At 39.4% G+C, this 18,322-nt stretch overlaps 1 protein-coding gene across 7 annotated transcripts in view; it reads left to right on the forward strand.

Moving 5' to 3' along the window:
- NOTCH2 (notch receptor 2) overlaps positions 1 to 18,322 on the forward strand; it is a 199,007-nt gene that overhangs the window by 141,144 nt on the left and 39,541 nt on the right. For all 7 annotated transcript variants that reach the window (XM_045081842.1, XM_045081844.1, XM_045081847.1 and 4 more), the window contains 8 exons: positions 313 to 468; positions 886 to 1,074; positions 2,031 to 2,144; positions 2,972 to 3,085; positions 4,776 to 5,009; positions 8,838 to 8,948; positions 14,710 to 14,902; positions 16,530 to 16,675. In XM_045081842.1, the coding sequence (XP_044937777.1) occupies positions 313 to 468; positions 886 to 1,074; positions 2,031 to 2,144; positions 2,972 to 3,085; positions 4,776 to 5,009; positions 8,838 to 8,948; positions 14,710 to 14,902; positions 16,530 to 16,675 (1,257 nt within the window). The remainder of the gene's footprint in view (positions 1 to 312; positions 469 to 885; positions 1,075 to 2,030; positions 2,145 to 2,971; positions 3,086 to 4,775; positions 5,010 to 8,837; positions 8,949 to 14,709; positions 14,903 to 16,529; positions 16,676 to 18,322) is intronic.

An 18,322-nucleotide genomic window follows, 5' to 3' on the forward strand; every position in this document is an offset into this window, starting at 1 on the left:
ATTTGCTAAATCTGAAGGATATCTTCATCATCTAACCATCTCACTTTATGGCCTCTAGATGACTCTGCCCTTGAGGAGAGGTCTAGCTGAGAGCTCAGGGTCAGAGCATTGCAGTTGTCTGCAGAAGCTCTTTGCTTGCTATTGGCGGCAGCATATCCCTAAGGTAGGGTTAGGTAAAGGGGAAGTTGCCTCTAAATCTCCATATTGGATTTTGGTGAGGTGACCATAGGTTTTCCCTCCTCCATGAAAAAAAAACTGTCCTTCAAGTAAGAGACTTTTCCTCTTTATTCTTCTTGCCCGACCCTGTGACAGGTCTCTTATGTCATCTGGATGATGCATGCATCAGCAATCCTTGCCACAAGGGGGCACTGTGTGATACCAACCCCCTAAATGGGCAGTATATTTGCACCTGCCCCCAAGGCTACAAAGGGGCTGACTGTACAGAAGATGTGGATGAGTGTGCCATGGGTGAGTACGTGGAACATTTCCTATTCCTCATGGTGTTTGTCGAGTTCAGCAAGCATTCAGAAGCAAAACCTCAGATCTCTCCTGTTAGATGCCCACTGTTTACAACCTTTCAATGTAAATGCATATTCTGTTCTGAGAATTGAATATATAGAAGGTCTGTACCTGATTATTTTTTTTTTAAGATCTTATTTATTTATTTGACAGACAGAGAGAGAGATCACAAGTAGGCAGAGAAGCAGGAGAGAGAGAGGGGGAAGCAGGCTCCGCACCAAGCAGAGACCCCGATGCTGGGCTCAGTCCCAGGACCCTGAGATCATGACCTAATGCTCTAACAATCAGACCTACTTCCGTAACCCACATTTGTGGAGATTCCACTAAAGTACTTTGATCCCAGTAATTGGTGCTTGTGTTTTCCAGCCAATAGCAATCCTTGTGAGCATGCAGGAAAATGTGTGAACACGGATGGTGCCTTCCACTGTGAATGTCTGAAGGGTTATGCAGGGCCTCGTTGCGAGATGGACATCAATGAGTGCCATTCCGACCCCTGCCAGAACGATGCAACCTGTTTGGATAAGATTGGAGGCTTCACATGTTTGTGCATGCCAGGTACATGGGCCCATCAGTGTGTGGGGTCTAGACAAAAGTTACTTCCCTGCACTTTTTAGTATATGATGGCAATTCCATGAACTCTGTCAGCATTTAATTCCCAGTAATGACAGGTTTCCCAGCCAAGGGGACCTTTAAGGAGTAATACAGTGCAAGAAGTCTTAGAGCAATGGAGACCAAGTTTTAAAAGCCCATATGTCAACACCAGTTACATGTAAGAGAAAAATTGAGAAGTGATTGTTTTTGATTAAGTATAGTATATCCTTTACTTAATAAAGGATTTACCATAAGGATCCTTTAAATAGCAAGCTTTTCTGATCTCTTGATATATTATAAATACCTTACTATTCCATTTATAGAAATTATTTTACCCATAATTTTATAGGAACTTGTCATTTGTCCATAGTGACTTGCATATAATTAGTTGTATTCTGAATTTCTTCTGCAGAAACCATTTCTTGAATCCTTAGAGAGCACAAGTAAATCTAGTTTAAAATGACAGGACAGTGGCTGCTTTGCCAAATTAAGGCTGCTGGCTGCTGTAGCATTGGGAGGCCCTCCTGCCCTTGACTTGTACCCCGAGAGCAATAGCATCTCCAGGTCAGCTGCTGTTTGGAAACATTGACTAGGGACCCTGTGTGCCTGGTGCTGCTCTGAAAGTGAAGCAGGGACTGGTCAGAGAGTATGGGATAGTCTTTGCTGGCATGCTGTGTTTTGCCAGTATATTTAGAGGTAACCTCTTCTCCCTCTTCACTGTGACATGGATATCTTCGTAGTATTCTCCTCTGTCACTGATACTTTCAGTGACTATTTCCCATCATGGCAAAGTCCCTTTTGACTTCTGCAGAAATGTTCATGCTCATAGAGGTTATAGTCATCTCTGCAAATTTGTGCTTTCTTGGCTAGAATATGCCTTTCTCTCTTTCTAAGCCACTTGTGTGGTCCAATTTGTTCAGGTTTCAAAGGTGTGCATTGTGAATTGGAGATAAATGAATGTCAGAGCAACCCTTGTGTGAACAATGGTCAGTGTGTGGATAAAGTCAATCGCTTCCAGTGTCTGTGTCCGCCTGGTAAGTGCCCACCACCTGCCCCTGTTTTCTTTGAAAGTGCAAAGCTCCCAGGCCACAGGGAAAGGAGGAGAGAATGTGTGTGGGCTGTACATGAGGAAGTCATTAAAGTGAGCACTTCAGGATAGGAGTGTGTGGAGAAATGGGGAGCTTGTTTCAGCTAGTGGATCATCCACATCCTTTGTGGCCAGAAGTCCAAGTGTATTCCGAATGGCCCATGACCTCTCTGTCTGTGTATATATTTCAGAAAGGTCATACCTCACAGAAGCCTTTTGTAGGCTATTCAGGAGGGTTTTTTTTACCCCCCATGGATCATATTCTTGAAGCCTCTCTGTGAGATTTTTATTTTTAGATATTTCACTCTGGGTCCCAAAACAGGCAACACAAGTCAGTTTTTTCCAAAGAATGCTCTGTATCTCCTTTTGCTCCCCAGAGCTATTGTTGAAGACATGCTGGATTTTCTGCTACTGACAGTAGCCTCTCAAGTTGTTTCTACTGAGAGGTTCCTGTTCCTCTGAAGCTGTACTCACTTGTTTGAGGATCCCTTATATGACCATTTAGTCCCCACTTCAGTTAGAAGAGAAACCTGTACTGGGAAGAAACAGAGGTAGAGACACCCCCAGTGGCCTCTGATGCCCTGAGCCTCACGCAGTTATTCCAGTTTCCTACTGGGAGAATAATTTTATGTTTGCTGAACCATTGGGTTAAGCCCTACTGGTAACTTAATCCAACCCTTCTTGGACATCCTTCTCATAGGATATCCTAGGTAGACCCTCGATAGACAGACAGAGGATAGTCCTTTGACTGTGTCATCATTCTGTCCTTTTAAGGTTTCACTGGGCCAGTTTGCCAGATTGATATTGATGACTGTTCCAGTACTCCCTGTCTGAATGGAGCAAAATGTATTGATCACCCGAACGGCTATGAATGCCAGTGTGCCACAGGTAAGATTGTCCTCACTTTTTATCCCTCTGGTAGGTCCATTTGAGCAAAATAGGAGACTGTCCTCTTCTAGCTGTCCAACCAAGCCAGTCCACTAATGGCCTGCTCTGTGTTTAGAGAGAGCTGCTTCTAGCATATTTTTGGATTATTATTATTATTTTTTTGCTACTCTCATTGTTTCTTTCTACAACACCTGCCTCCTACTCTACCACAATAGTGGCCTGGCTTGGACATTTTCATTTGGTGTCCGTGTCTTTTGGGGACAGATTTTGGCAGCGGTGAATTTCCAGCTGGCATGACTTGTTCCTTCGGGAAAGGGAAGAATTCCAGCTGAAAGCCATTTTTCACTAGGGCTTCTCAGCAGGAGGTCTGTCTCTGTGTTTCTTGGGGCAAGTGATTGAACAAAGGCCCAGAAATCTAAGGATCATTGTGTGCAAGTGCAGAGGTTTTCTGCATAAAAGACTGCTCAGACCCTGAGAGTCAGGTGTGTATCTGAACAGGAGAGAGAACTCTGGGAAAGTTTAGGTCCTCTTTCCTGACTTTGCTACTACAGTGACAAAGAATCTGTTTACAGATATTTTCCATTTCTGATCTGTGGCCACATTTTTCATTTGGGAGTGGAATTGAATAAGGCAAACGTCCCTTGTTCCACATTTGCTTCTGCACAGAGCAGTATTCTAGAGAAAGACTAGAAATTATTAGAAAAGATGATTTCCCAATTTATTTTTTGTATGACCACTTAAGGGAGAAAGAAGTTATGAGTATAATTCAAGACCTTTTTTTTATTTTAGAAGATGGATTCTTGAGAAATTTTAAATATCATGTTCATGATTTCTTTCTGATGACAGAAAAGGAAACTAAGTCACAAAAATAAACACAGAATTAGTGTTTTTGTAGTACTGGAACATAACCATTTACTGGGCCTCCTTGGATTAGGTCCTGTCAGATGAACCACTTAACTGCTTTCTCTTTTCATGAGTTGTTGTCCTTGTTTGGAGAAGTTCCAGGTTTTATCCTCCTCTGGCCAGATTATCCTTATAGAGAATAACCTTCACTGGAGAGAGTTTAAAAACATTGAATTCTTGTTTAAAAGGGAAGAGAGCTCCTCTTTCTTTAAAATCCTTTAAAAGAATGGATTGAATGAAGGAGACTTTATTTGTCCCTTGTTCTTTTAAATGCTCATAAATTTTCATTCATTTCGTTTAACGGGTAGTTACTAAAAACTTGATATATAAGCACAGTGCTCCGGGAGGGTTTGAGAAGGGTAAAGAAAAGTTCTCTGCCCTCCAAGGTCAGAATTGGGGAAATAAGGTACATGTAACTATTAATATAGTATCCGTAAGTTAGTTTTGGGAAGAAAGAAGTATAAATACGTAATAGAAAAATATTGGAAGTTATTCCCCATTGAAGCCCAGTATGAAATGAAGATGTAGTTCAAGTATCTCTGAAGTGAAACCACTGGTCATTTAAAAAAGGTATTTGAATTCTACAAATTTTATTTGATAACTATTTTAAAGCACAACTCAGGCATGCCTTATAAGTCATGCAAATAGTTGGCTTCAATTGCTCATTGTTTACAGTAAGAACTGTTGAGACATGAGGTCTGTAGGATAAGTGGATGTGGCCACACTTATGTTCCAATGTGGAGTGTCTGACTTTGTTTGAAGCCTTCTTGGTAAAATTCCTTCCCAGGATTCACTGGTGTGTTGTGTGAGGAGAACATCGACAACTGTGACCCTGATCCTTGCCACCATGGCCAGTGTCAGGATGGGATTGATTCCTACACCTGCATCTGCAACCCGGGGTACATGGGTGCCATCTGCAGTGACCAGATAGATGAGTGTTACAGCAGCCCCTGCCTGAATGACGGTCGCTGCATCGACCTGGTGAATGGCTACCAGTGCAATTGCCAGCCTGGCACGTCAGGTAACCCTATGTCTCCTCTGGACTTTCACTGTTCCCCCCACATAGTTTATACATATGTCTCAGGCTGTCATGGCATATGCTCAGATACCTGAAAAATAATCCTGATTCTGAGAGGCACAGCCAGGAACATCTCAGAGGCAGTTGCCTCTAGCCACTGGAGAAATTAGAGGCAGTAGCTTTGCAAAACTGATGATTTGGGGTGTGTCTTTTTTGTTAAAAGTAGACACACTACTTCAAAAAATTGAAATTATTATTTAAAATTGGAAACCCTGTTGGCTTTGTGGCTTGATTTGATTATCTTTTTTTCTTTAGCTCTGACACGCTCAGATGAATGAAGCTGGCCCTTTCCCTTCTCCCTCACCCCTGTCCTTCCAGTTGTGTTTTTCTCTATTTCAGAGTCTGGTTTCTTTAATGTGACACTTTTCTTCCACCATGTGTCTCAGGTGGACCTTGGCCATTTGGGGGGATTCTCAGGGAAAGGGGAGACTTTGCAGCGCCTCCCAGCCATTGTAAATTAGAATGTAGAGCCGCCATTTCCCTCCCCGAATTTTTTGCGGTTTCCCTACTCTGGTTGAGTGACTGCTTGTTACTTAGGAGGGCATGCTGCTCCTTGCTGGGGGAATGTTGAATTATTTTCTCAGGCAGCAGCATTTCACAGGTTTCACTGGAGTCTGTTTTACTTATTCAAGGAATAATTATGGTCACAACTGTGGTTAATGGACAGAGAAGTACTATGTCTCAGATCAAAGAAAATGTATTAGTGGAAGATTAACTAGTGTGTGCCTTTGTTAGAAGGGAACCTGCCAATACAAGGGAGTGATTTATTGAGAACTCATTCTTGATTTAAGGAAAATGGCCTATGTAGGGGGCAAAGGTGGGGGAGGTGGTTAACTGCCCTCATTTTATTTTGTTATTTCCAAATCCATTTCTTCAAACTTGTCAAAGGCCCTGGTCTCCATCCAGGACCTCGTACATGCCAAGTTTGAAAACAAAGTCCTTTTTGAGTTGCTCAAGCATACGAAAAACATCCCATGCCTTCACTGTTGAAAATGCCTTCCCCCTCCCCACGTTTAGATAACTCACTAAAAGAGCTGAATGGATCTTTGTGAAACCTTCCAAAAGCAATTTGCTTCCGGGCTGGTCCCCAGACATGAGAAATTGCAGTTCGAAAAGAAATTTGAGAGATTTACAGGCAATTGAAAGGATGCCTTTAGAATGGTGGGGCTGTTGTAAACGTCTTTGCTATCATCCCCATTATAACAAATATACTGGAAACCTGGGTGAGTGGTGGGTTGGTAAGCACTTTGTTTTCTCTGGGATTATATCATTGTGCCGGGATGTATCAGGTGTATTCTCTGGGGAGGACGAGAAGACAAGGTGTAAGTAGCTGTCACTGAGAAATGCAATAAGTAAATATGAGTGGTGTGCAGGCAACATAGAATAAAGGCCTGGAATCTCTCAGAAAACTGCCAGACCCCTTCATATGGCTGTTGGGAGAATTAAAGCAAAGAGATGCAGGCATCATGAAAAAATCTTGGTCTGTAATAGGTGGAGAAAGCCCTGAAATGTACTAAGGTCCTGGATGAACATGTTTATTTAATTAGTCATTATGAATGGACTTGTGAGTTCTGGAGGAAGAATCTATGACCCATTCAATACATGGTCCTGAGTTAGTAGGTTGGGGTTTGGACAAGTGTAGACAGAAGGGGTATTTTACAATGTGCTGGTTATAATTGTGGTTTCTTACTTATTGGGTACTTAAAGTGAGATATACCACCCAGAATCACTTCTGAAGCTTCTTTCACCCTTGGTCTTATAATGGGAAACTGTTCTCAGTAAGTTTCTTTAGGTTTTAAGTCATAGAAATCAACTTGACTAGTTTAAAGACCCTTTAGTAAACAAGCAAACCATAACTACAAAATAGACAGAATTTAGTGAAAGCACATACAAATATCTTACAGATTCCGGGGCGCCTGAGTGGCTCAGTGGGTTAAAGCCTCTGCCTTCAGCTCAGGTCATGATCCCAGGGTCCACACTCTCTGCTCAGCAGGGAGCCTGCTTACTCCTCTCTCTCTGCCCGCCTCTCTGCCTGTTGGTGATCTCTTTCTGTCAAATAAATAAATAAAATCTTAAAAAAAAAAAAAAGTATCTTACAGATTCCAAGTGAGAACTGACTGATTAGGCTTTACAGAAATTAGGAAGCAGAGCAATTTTAGACCATGGGTCCCACAGTTCCTGTTCCAACGTTGCAATGAGAAAATCTCATTGTCCCATCTTGGGCAATGTTATCTATTCCCATTCGAATAAACTAGAGCCTCCTGTGGCCTGCTGTGGTCAATTTTGGGTAAGTGGGGGTTATTAGCCAGTGGCTAGACACTTCTCCTAAAAGTATGCACTAGTATACAAGGAATATGGAAACTCTCGACTGATTTGTGGCCACTGAGGCAGCCTGACCTCATTAATCACAGAATGACCAGTATGGTGTGGCAAAGAGTGTGGCTCACATCCTGGCTGTGCTGCTGTAATTGTGCAAGTCCATGATAAAACAGGTATGTAACGCAACTTCATGTGCCAGTTGAGTGAGAAGACTAAAAAAAAGTTCTGTAAAGTGGGAGGCAAAGTACTTGTGCATAATAATGGCTTAGTAATTTTTTAATATAATTATCATTAATAAATATTAATACAAAGTGTGAGTGAACCAAAATGGTCACATTTTTTTTTCACGGAAATTTTGTTAGTTTGTATCCTTTATACCAGGCTTTATTTTAGATTTTTTAAACTTACAAGACATTTTTCTATGGATGGAAAATCAAGTATCACTAAATTCATGTTAAGTAAATGCCAAAATATCATGAGTATTTTTATAAAATGATGGTAAAAATGATTATTGGTATATCCATACTGTTTAGTTATCCATATCTATAATTAAGCCTTTCTTAATATGGCCAAACTCTACCATTGGTCTGGGGATGGGTCAGAAGGGAGGCGGCACAGCCCCAGAGGAAAGATCCCAGACCCTTTAAGATTTATCCTGAACTTATGTCCATAATAGTGATAGTTGCAAGCTTTTGGCAGTGGATTTAAGTTCCAAAATTCTAATTTTCTTAAGCTTAAATTTTATTTTTGGAACACAGGACTGCCAGTTTTTCCCCTTGAAATGACAGGTTTACCTCTTTCATATAATGTTTGCTAAATACGTAGGTCTGAATAGCCCTGGTTCCTCTGTCAGTTGTTCTTTCAATTAAAATGGGATTCTATGAAGAAAGCATGTTCAGTTCAGAACTCCAACAATCAAACAACTGCTTTTCCTGGAAGCAGCTGTGTATTTGGCATGCCACAGAATTGCTTTATTTCCCATTTCATTACATAGAACAGAAGATTTATATTCAAAGGTCAAGATATAATAAAAATATAAAGTTAATAATTTTGACTTCTTCACCAAAGTCATTCTTAAGTGAAACTGTCTTTTTGTTGGTTTAAATTGTAAGTGCATAGAGGTAAAGAATATGAAGACCACTAACTAGTACATTTTGGCACCACTACCTTGATTCCTGCTAACATGCCAGCAATTCCACCCCCATTGCTTTTGCACCAAGAGTGGAGATGCCAATGCACTGAAACAGGCAGATAGTGGCTTAGTGTGATTCATAAAATAATTTTGACCTCATAATACCCTGACGGGGTCTGGAAGACTACACTTTGGAGATCTGATGCTTTACCCTGTCTAGGGTTGGCTGGATACTCTAGATTTCTCAGCCCCTAGTATCATATACTATTTTTGCAGTAATACTGGTTTCTTTTTGCTCATATACTGGTTTATCTTTGCAGGTGTTAATTGTGAAATCAATTTTGATGACTGTGCAAGTAACCCTTGTGTCCACGGAGTCTGTATGGATGGCATTAATCGTTACAGTTGTGTCTGCTCACCAGGTTTCACAGGTAATAAACACTCTTTTTGTCAGGGAGTCCTAGCCCCATCACTTTGGGAAAGGGGCATCTAAAGAAAATTCACTTTTCAAATGTTTTCTATTCCTTTATCTCTTGGAATGTTAGAAGTTTGTTTCTGTACTTCTCCGGCTGAGTTTTCTACTTACAGGACTTCCCTAAACTGTAACATGAAGCTTTTCATTAATTAGGATTTTTCGACCATGTGTTATACCTACCTGAAAAGCATTCCTAGTTAGACTATGAGTTTCTGTTACTGTGCTTGAGTTACATAATGTCTAATGCTGCCTTTAATTTGCTACACTTAGTAGTGAATGCCTTCATAAAAGGATAGCCCAGATAAAATTCTATGAAAACACTAAATGGTTTTTTCTGAGTACTTCCTCTTATGGGGGATTGTTGGATGAGGCCAGAACTTGGAAGGACCAAGCTAACTTGGCAGTGCAAGGGAGATCTTCCCTAGGAGGAAGAAAGTACATAGCTAAAATAAAATTGGTTATAATTATTATGAGTAGTTAGAACATTTACACACACATGCTTGTGTGCACACACACAAACATAAATCTCTCTGTTTTGTTGTTGATAAGGTTGCCTTTACCTTTTGCCCTCCTGATCAAATAGTGCTGGGGGCTGAGAAATCGAAGGCACCTTATTGACTCATCTATTTGTTGATGGCATCATCAGAGGTGATAATGCCCATTCTATTCTTTCTAGACAGTGCCATGTGCAAGCAGGAACTTAGGTAATAATGTTACCATTTAATAAATACCACGTGGTCATTTGCAACCAATGTGAGAAATTTCCCTCAGAGCTTTTTAAACCATGATGTCAAAAGGCATTCAGGGCCAAGTGAAGTTAATGTCTTCCTCTCACTTGTCAGGAACTTACTTTCCTGTATATTTCACAATCCTTTCTCCTGCTTGGTATGATTATGGATGCAAGGAGTAATGTTCATGGCCCACACGGATCACTGAGATCTCTGCTCAGTGGAAGATCACTCAGAAGACAGGCATGATGAAAGCTGCGTATCTAGTGCCCAGCACTGCTATTAGTAGCTGGATCCTAAAACTTGTTACTCCAAGATTAAGTGATAGCCAGTTGTATACAAAAAAATTCCTGCTAGATAGGATAATAGGTGCATTTTTGTTAAATAGGTAACAAGGGAATAGCTGCCATTTATTAAGAACTTTTTTTGAGCTAGGAGGTAAGTGCCTAATCTCATTTAATTATCACAGCCATTATCATTTCTATGGTATTGATGAGAAACCCTGAGCTTAGAGAGTATAAATAACATTACAGGTACACTGTGGCCAGTGTTCCATTCCAGGTAGTCCTACTCTAGAGCCCATGGCTGTTCTCAGCTCACCAGACAGTCTAAGTGGGTGCCTATTCTGGCTTCTTTTTAGATATGTAAGCCTTACACTGGACTTTTTTTTTTTTTTTTTTGAAATGCCAGTAAATCATATTCTCTCTGATTTTAACATTCAGCAAACCAAGGAGGTCAAGGAGGGAGGACATAGGCTAAAAATATTCTAAAATAAACCTAAGGTGTAGCATGAAATTACATAACCAAGAACTGGAATGTTTTGGTTACTGGGTGGTACTCTGTTCTTGGAACAATTTTCTATGTCTGTTTTTTTTTTTTTTTTTCCCGTTTGTTGTTTTTTTAATCAGCTGCTGAAAATACCACAGACAGCTCTGGTATTATATATACATAAGCTGTAAATGTGAGGTGTTTTATCCTTTCCTTTATTTTAACACTACTACTTTTCTTTTTCTTCTTTCTTTCTTCCTTTCTTTTTTTTAGAATTCTCATGACAGCTTCGGCAGATACAAATGAGTTTTTCTTTTTAAGACTAAATTCTGTATTCTCCTTAGACCTCTTTATACTTTCTGATTGGGAAATGTAAAATATCAAATGATACTTCTACAAGCTACTTTTCAGTTTTACAAACTACTTTTTTAGTTTTGCCTTCACATCTATTACTATGCTGACTTCTTGTAACAGTCCAGGTAAGCTGAATAAGAAACCAAAAGCAATGGCAACAAAAACTAAAATAAACAAGTGGGACTACTTAAGGTGCTTCTGCACAGCAAGGAACAATCAATTGAGAAGGCAGCCTACAGAATGGGAGAAAATATTTGCAAACAATATATCTGAAAAGGGATTAATAATATCCAAAATGTATTAAGAGCTCATACAAGTCAATAACAAAGAAGCAAATAATCCAATTTAAAAATAGGCAAAGGCAAGAAAAATTTTTTTTGAAACAGTGTATGGTGTTGGATGTTAACTAGAGTTATTTTGATGATCATTTTGCAGTATATACAAATATCAGATCATTCTGTTACACACTATAACTGGTATGTTAACTGTCAACTATAGCTCATTAAAAAAAAACCAACAAAACACACATGGAGCGCCTGGATGGCTCTGTGGGTTGAAGCCTCTGCCTTCGGCTCTGGTCATGATCTCAGGGTCCTGAGATCGAACCCCCACATCGGGCTCCCTGCTCAGCGGGGAGCCTGCTTCCCCCTCTCTCTCTGCCTGCCTCTCTGCCTACTTGTGATCTCTGTCAAGTAAATAAACAAAATCTTAAAATGCACACACACACACACACACACACACACACACATTAGGCAGAAATAGCTCAACACAATTTCAGAAACAATTATTGGAAAATTCCCAATAATTTCTAGATAGAGGATACTAGAAGTATCCACTGTAATTTTCAGAGCTACGTGATTTAGCCATAGACTGATTGTATTTTTAAACTGTAAATCATTATTTATACTTAGAAACCCAATATCATCTGAAACAGGTGAAGTTTTGAAAACTTTACTATCTACCAAACCCTAGTAGTTTTCAAAAGGCATTTGAAAAGCTAATCATGAGTAACAGAACTACCAAGTAGCTAATCCTCATTACAATGTCATTATAAAACCGTGTAAAATCACCAAAGTACAATAAGAAAACATACATTTGAATTTTATAATCTCTGCTCTCTCTAAATGTCTTACAGTAGTTTCTAATCAGTAGTAAAGTGTATAATTTATATATACAAATATATAAATTTGTAATTTATAAACATTTAACAGGCAATTGCTTTTTGGTTCTTTCACCCTTAGTTAACTATTATTAGGTTATCCCAAACTGCACACTGCTAAGAACAAGGAATCTTGCAATAATACTGAAATCAATTTGTATTACTCAGCCATAAAAAAGAATAAAATCTTTCTATTTGAGACAACATGGATGGACCTTTAGGGCTTTATGCTAAGTGAGATAAATCAGTCAGAGAAAGACAAATACTGTACAATATCACTTGTATGCAGAATTCAAAAATGCCAAATGCACAAAAATAGAATAGGATGGTGGCTAGCAGGGCCAGGCTAATTGGGAAGATGTATTTAAGGGTACAGACTTGAAACTAGTAGAAAAGTCTCCAAACCTTATTTATCACAGCACAGTGATCATAGTCAGCAATACTATATAATAAACTTGAGAGCTGCTAAGAGAATAAGTCTTCATTGTTCTCACCACAAAAAAAGAAATGATAATTGTGTGACATAATAGAGATGTTAGCTAACATTAAAGTGATAATCTATTGCAATGTATAAGTGTATCAAATCACTATGCTGTATACCTTAAACTTGTATGGTGTTATATATCAGTTATATCTCAGAATATTTACAAGACAAAACACAAAAGGTAAAGAAGTTTTACTCTTCCTGTTTAACAAGACAGCTGAGAGACAGAGCTTGATGTGTCCATGCGATGTATACAAATATATTTTGTAGGTTTCAAGTCACACAGCTAGGACTCCGAGTTCCCAGAAGGCAGAAACCTCCCTAATCATCTTTTTAGCCAGTGTCTAAAACAGTGCCTAGCATGGAGGAAACAATAGATACTGCTGAGTAAATGACTAGAACTCACATATGGGACTTCTGACATCCAAATCCAGGCTTTCAAGTGGAATATACCATGCTTTTGTTCATTAAACACTATTTTGTTGAGTACCTACAAGGTGAGAAACATTGGTTAACTTCTCATTCGGCAGTTCCTGAGCCGAGTAAGATGCATTGCCTTGTGCTGGGCATTTCTGATGCTGGGTGGAAACTCCTTAATAGTGAAGCAGCAGTTAGTCCACATGGTAGACTGCACAAGGAGGCATTTCCTCTTGGTTAAAGATGACTTGAAAATTGATCTGGGAAGACTTTTTAAAACAAATGAAGAAAACCTGGGAGGAGAGACTTCTGAGAAAATGCTTCCTACAAAGGACAGTAAAGGAAGGCTTTTTCCTCATTCTCCATTGGATAGCAAGCCAAGGATAGCTGTGCAGTTGAAGAGTTCGGCTCCTCTCTTGGTGCCAGTGGCAAACATCTAAAAAAAATTCTGAGGTTGAGGCTAAGAAAATAGTATTTAAAAATAAGTTATTAATAAAACACAAGGAAAGCAGCGACCACTACCAGATTATGGGTCTTTACCACAAGAACCACCAATAATGGTTTAGAGAGCAACAGAGAGTGAAAAAATGTTAATACCCATACTTTAAAGGGGTGTGGATCTATTTCATTTGGAATTTCCTGTTCTAAATGCAGGGTTACTCTTTCTTAAATAAAAAATGCATGTTTTTATCTGAATCAGAAAATTGTATTCTTTGAAACTTTGAAATTCCTTTACAGCAGTTTGTTATGGCCACTCATTTACAGAATTATGGGTTATTTAAAAATTTTATATCATTTTGGAATGTATAGTTAAATCTCAGTTATTCAGAATTTAACAAAGCAAAACTTACATAAGTGGCACACTTTAATCAACTTAAAGCAACAAATGTCAAGGTTAGAGCTGACATCTTTTTGAAGTGCAGCCTTATGGAGGTTTTAGAGGAAGAATATATTTACTTAATTTCATATATTCTGAGTATTTACATTACTATGTGATGATTAATAATTGTTTATATCAGAGGTTTTCAAAGTGTAATATTTGCACCATATGCATTATTTAAAATATGGTTTTCTGGACTCCACTCCAGATTGTAATCAGTCTATGGTGATAGGACCTACGAATCTCCTTTTAAAACAAGTATTTTAAGAGACTCTTTTTGCACATTAAAGTTTGAGTACTACTGATCTAGATTAGAAGATCCTAGATTATTTTCTTAATTATCAGAAGACAATATAATTATGTTTAGAATACCCTTCTTAGGTAGAAAATGGGTTAATACAACTCTAAGAATGAAAGCAAAATGGCTTTCTTTGTAACCAATATAATCATTAAATTAATAGTTTATTCACTAAGTATTCTGGGCAATTGATATATACCACATGTAGAGATGTAAGAGGTTGACTAACTGAAAAAATTATTTTGTGGTGAACCAGCTGCAAGCAGTGATAAAAGCTTCTTCGAGAGGGCTCAGAACGGCAGCAAGAGGAAAACCAACTTTGGTAACATTTGGTGTTCTCTTTTTGAAGTTGCCCTGTTTCTAAGATGGGATAGAGGAGAAATGTATAAAGTACTGCAGTGCTGTCCAGCTATTTGTTAACTTGGCTGTATTATCAGAAGACTGACTATGCTGTTTGCTACTTCTTGCATGGAGCTAAGCGCTCTTAGGTGTCTTATTTAAATCTTGCATTTGGTGCCCAAGGCATCTTACAGTCTGTACAGATGGAAGGTGTCAACACAGTATCTCTCCTTGTTCTGTGTCTCTTCCCTAAGGATTTGGATTTGACAAAAACTTTCCCTTCTCTACAGGGCAGAGATGCAACATTGACATTGATGAGTGTGCCTCCAATCCCTGTCGCAAGGGTGCAACATGCATCAATGATGTGAATGGTTTCCGCTGTCTGTGCCCTGAGGGTCCGCATCACCCCAGCTGCTACTCACAGGTGAACGAGTGCCTGAGCAGTCCCTGCATCCACGGAAACTGTACCGGGGGCCTCAGCGGGTGAGTAGTTGCCATGTACGATTAGTTCCTTTTTGACTTGTAGCAAGCCAATTGGGTTTCAACACAGGCCTTTTCCTGTGGAAGTCATTCAGGGGCTTGAGCTGAGACTGGGTTGTAGATTTTGGTAGGCTTCTTCACTCTTCCAAACCACCACTTCTGCTCTACCTTCCATGACTGAATAGGTAGAAAATAGGGAGGTAGTCAGCTCACAGGAGAAGTCCAATATTATTTTGTGAGTCTTTGGCAATTGTGCTTTTAGAAATCACTGCAAGATTGAGTTCTAAGGGAGGTTCTATTTGATCTTTTCCACTGCGTAAAAAAAGCTCAGTTCTTAAAAACAACAACTACAGCAACAAAACTCCTCAGTTCTATTCTGTTACAGTACCAGTGTGCCACTGAAGTGGAGTTGGTCTCAGCTAACTTTAGACATGGCCCTGATAAAACATTCATGGTTTGTAAGCCCCCGAGAGTTGTGTGATGTGTTGATAGGTACTTTTCTAGAAACTCAGAGTGTGATGTTAGGTCACACGAGATAGTCCTATACTCTTGCTATGCCTGCCAGAAGATAGGGCTCTAGGCATTGCCATTTGCCATACTTAAAACAGGTGAAAGAATGAAGTGTGTATTTAGGGGTGAAGGTAAACCAAGTAATTTTTCCAAATGAATTACCTCGGTATATCTGTTTCATATATCTGCAAAGCATCCCAACCCATCTACCCTTTTCCTGAGTATCTCCACACAAGAGAGCTTTTATTTCCTGATGTTAATATAATCTATATCTATATCTATAATATAATCTAAGTATTAATGATGTTCAACTTGTGAACAGTATACATGTATTTCAGACACCTTCGTTTTTGTTCCTTTTCCTTCTCAGCTTACCCTGCATGCTTTCTGGGGCAGGGTTTCAGGAAAGAACAAAGCATGTCTCAAAAGTGAGACATCCCAGGAGCTCCTCAGAGTGACTTAGAGTCTCTGATACTAACCTACTTCTTGGGTGTCTGTTTTGCGTCAGAAACAAATGATCCGGGACGCCTGGGTGGCTCAGTTGGTTAAGCAGCTGCCTTCGGCTCAGGTCATGATCCCGGCGTCCTGGGATCGAGTCCCACATTGGGCTCCTTGCCGAGCAAGGAGCCTGCTTCTCCCTCTGCCTCTGCCTGCCATTCTGTCTGCCTGTGCTCGCCCCCCCCCCCGCCCCGTGATAAATAAATAAAATCTTAAAAAAAAAAAAAAAAAAGAAACAAATGATCCTAAGGTTTGCTTTACTTTAGTTTTATGTATAATAAAAGCTCAGATTTATCCGCATTAATGTGTCTTTCAAATTGGTCCAATGTGTTTACTGACCACTGTTTACATATGAAAGCTCACTGTAATTAATTAAGTTCTCTAGCATCTTGGTGAGCTGGGAAGCACTGGAAAAATCTGGTTACTGAATACTCCAGATGGGGCCACACAATTCACATTGTGTCCACAACGATCCAAGTATAGATTCCAAGAAGAGCAAAAATGAGATTAGTTTACCAATGAGCTCCTCTGTCCCTCATTTCTTCACCAAGTCTTACATTTCACCTAAGACTCAAGTTTACATTTATCCTCCCATAGTAAAGAAAGCTATATTTACTTTCAGGTACAAGTGCCTCTGTGATGCAGGCTGGGTTGGCATCAACTGTGAAGTGGACAAAAATGAATGTCTTTCTAACCCATGTCAGAATGGAGGAACTTGTGACAATCTGGTGAATGGATACAGGTGTACTTGCAAGAAGGGCTTTAAAGGTGAAAACAGAAGTGCATATTTCTATCTCCCTTTATGCCTTTTTCTTATTGCATATTCTTGGACTTCTTCCTTTCCCTTTCCTTTGTTCCTATTCACTCTTATAGCAAACATAATTTGAGAACTTAATATTTGTAAGAACTTAATGTTTTTACACTTGGGAAATTAAAACATAAAGAGATACCAATTCTATTAGCAGAGATGTGAGCTACAGAACTATTTAAGGTGAGCAGCTAGGATTCCACTTATACAACTCTGGACAGGTGTTCTAATTGTAAGCTCCCTGGTGCCGGTTTGATTCTATGGTAATTCAAAAGAGATTTGTAGAGAGTAGAATGAGAATATTGTCTTACTATAATTATGAGAACAGTCATGCCGTGGAAGAATCCGTGTGTTCCAGACACCTTCCAACAAATTATCTTACACATTGAGATAACCTAAACATATAGTCTACCTGTGGCCTTCTATAAATGTATTATAGTGGCTGTTGTATAAAATCATTTTTTGAGTTGCCATTGTATTTCCACCATCAACTTTCTCTTAGAAACTCATGAGAGTGAAATCTGTGGGTATATCGTTGATTTTGCACTCCTATATCCACTTGGCCTTTAATTTCCCCACTCAAAAATTGTCCCAGGCTACCACGATATATCAGTATGTTTCAGGGTCAGTTTATTTGATTATTTGAAAATTTTACTGACCACTGTTTACATATGTTCCAGGGTCAGTTTATTTATTTATCTATGTATTTGAAAATTTTCTGAGACTATATTTTAGTCATTAATTTTCTGACATATTATATTTGCAAAGAAATTTAAAAATGCTTTTATTTCTTTGTCTCATTGAGACTTGCTGATCAATGAACAAAATAAAAATCAAAATGTAAAATCCAAAGTTGTGTGACTGGTGAGTAGCAGAGTACAGTTTGAACCCAGACCTGTGTACTGCCAGACCACCATTTATTTTTTTTTATTTACAGTGCTTATAGTTCCTCTATCTTGAGGCTCTTGGGTACTGTCCTATCCCATTGATACTTCCTCTTTTTCATAGTGGGAATAGATTGCATGTCTTGGATCAGGGGAAAACAGTTTTATGGCTTTAGGAAGTACTGCTACATTAATAGTAGAGACTATGCATATGAAAAAGTGGGCATAGGGACGCCTGGGTGGCTCAGTTAGTTGGACGACTGCCTTCAGCTCAGGTCATGATCCCGGAGTCCCGGGATCGAGTCCCACATCGGGCTCCCAGCTCCATGGGGAGTCTGCTTCGCTCTCTGACCTCCTCGCTCATGCTCTCTCTCACTGTCTCTCTCTCAAATAAATAAATAAAATCTTTAAAAAAAAAAAAAAGAAAAGAAAAAGTGGGCATAAACCAGAGACTTTGATTAATGTCTGAAAGAAAATTATCCCTTGAGGCACTTGGACAGCTCAGCCAGTTGAGCACCCGACTCTTGATTTTACCTCAGGTCATGATCTCGCAGTTCTGGGATTGAGCCCTGCATGGGGCTCCACACTCAGCAGGAAGTCTGTTTGAGATTCTTTCCCTCTGCCCTTCCCTCTGCTCATGCTCACTCCCCATCTCTCTCCCAAATAAATGAATAGATCTTAAAAAAAAATATCATCCCTTGATTCATTATACCCCCTTTTAGG

Source organism: Mustela putorius, unplaced genomic scaffold (assembly GCF_011764305.1).
Source record: "Mustela putorius furo isolate JIRA1106 unplaced genomic scaffold, ASM1176430v1.1 tig00000585_pilon_pilon_pilon, whole genome shotgun sequence".
NCBI classification, from domain to species: domain Eukaryota; kingdom Metazoa; phylum Chordata; class Mammalia; order Carnivora; family Mustelidae; genus Mustela; species Mustela putorius.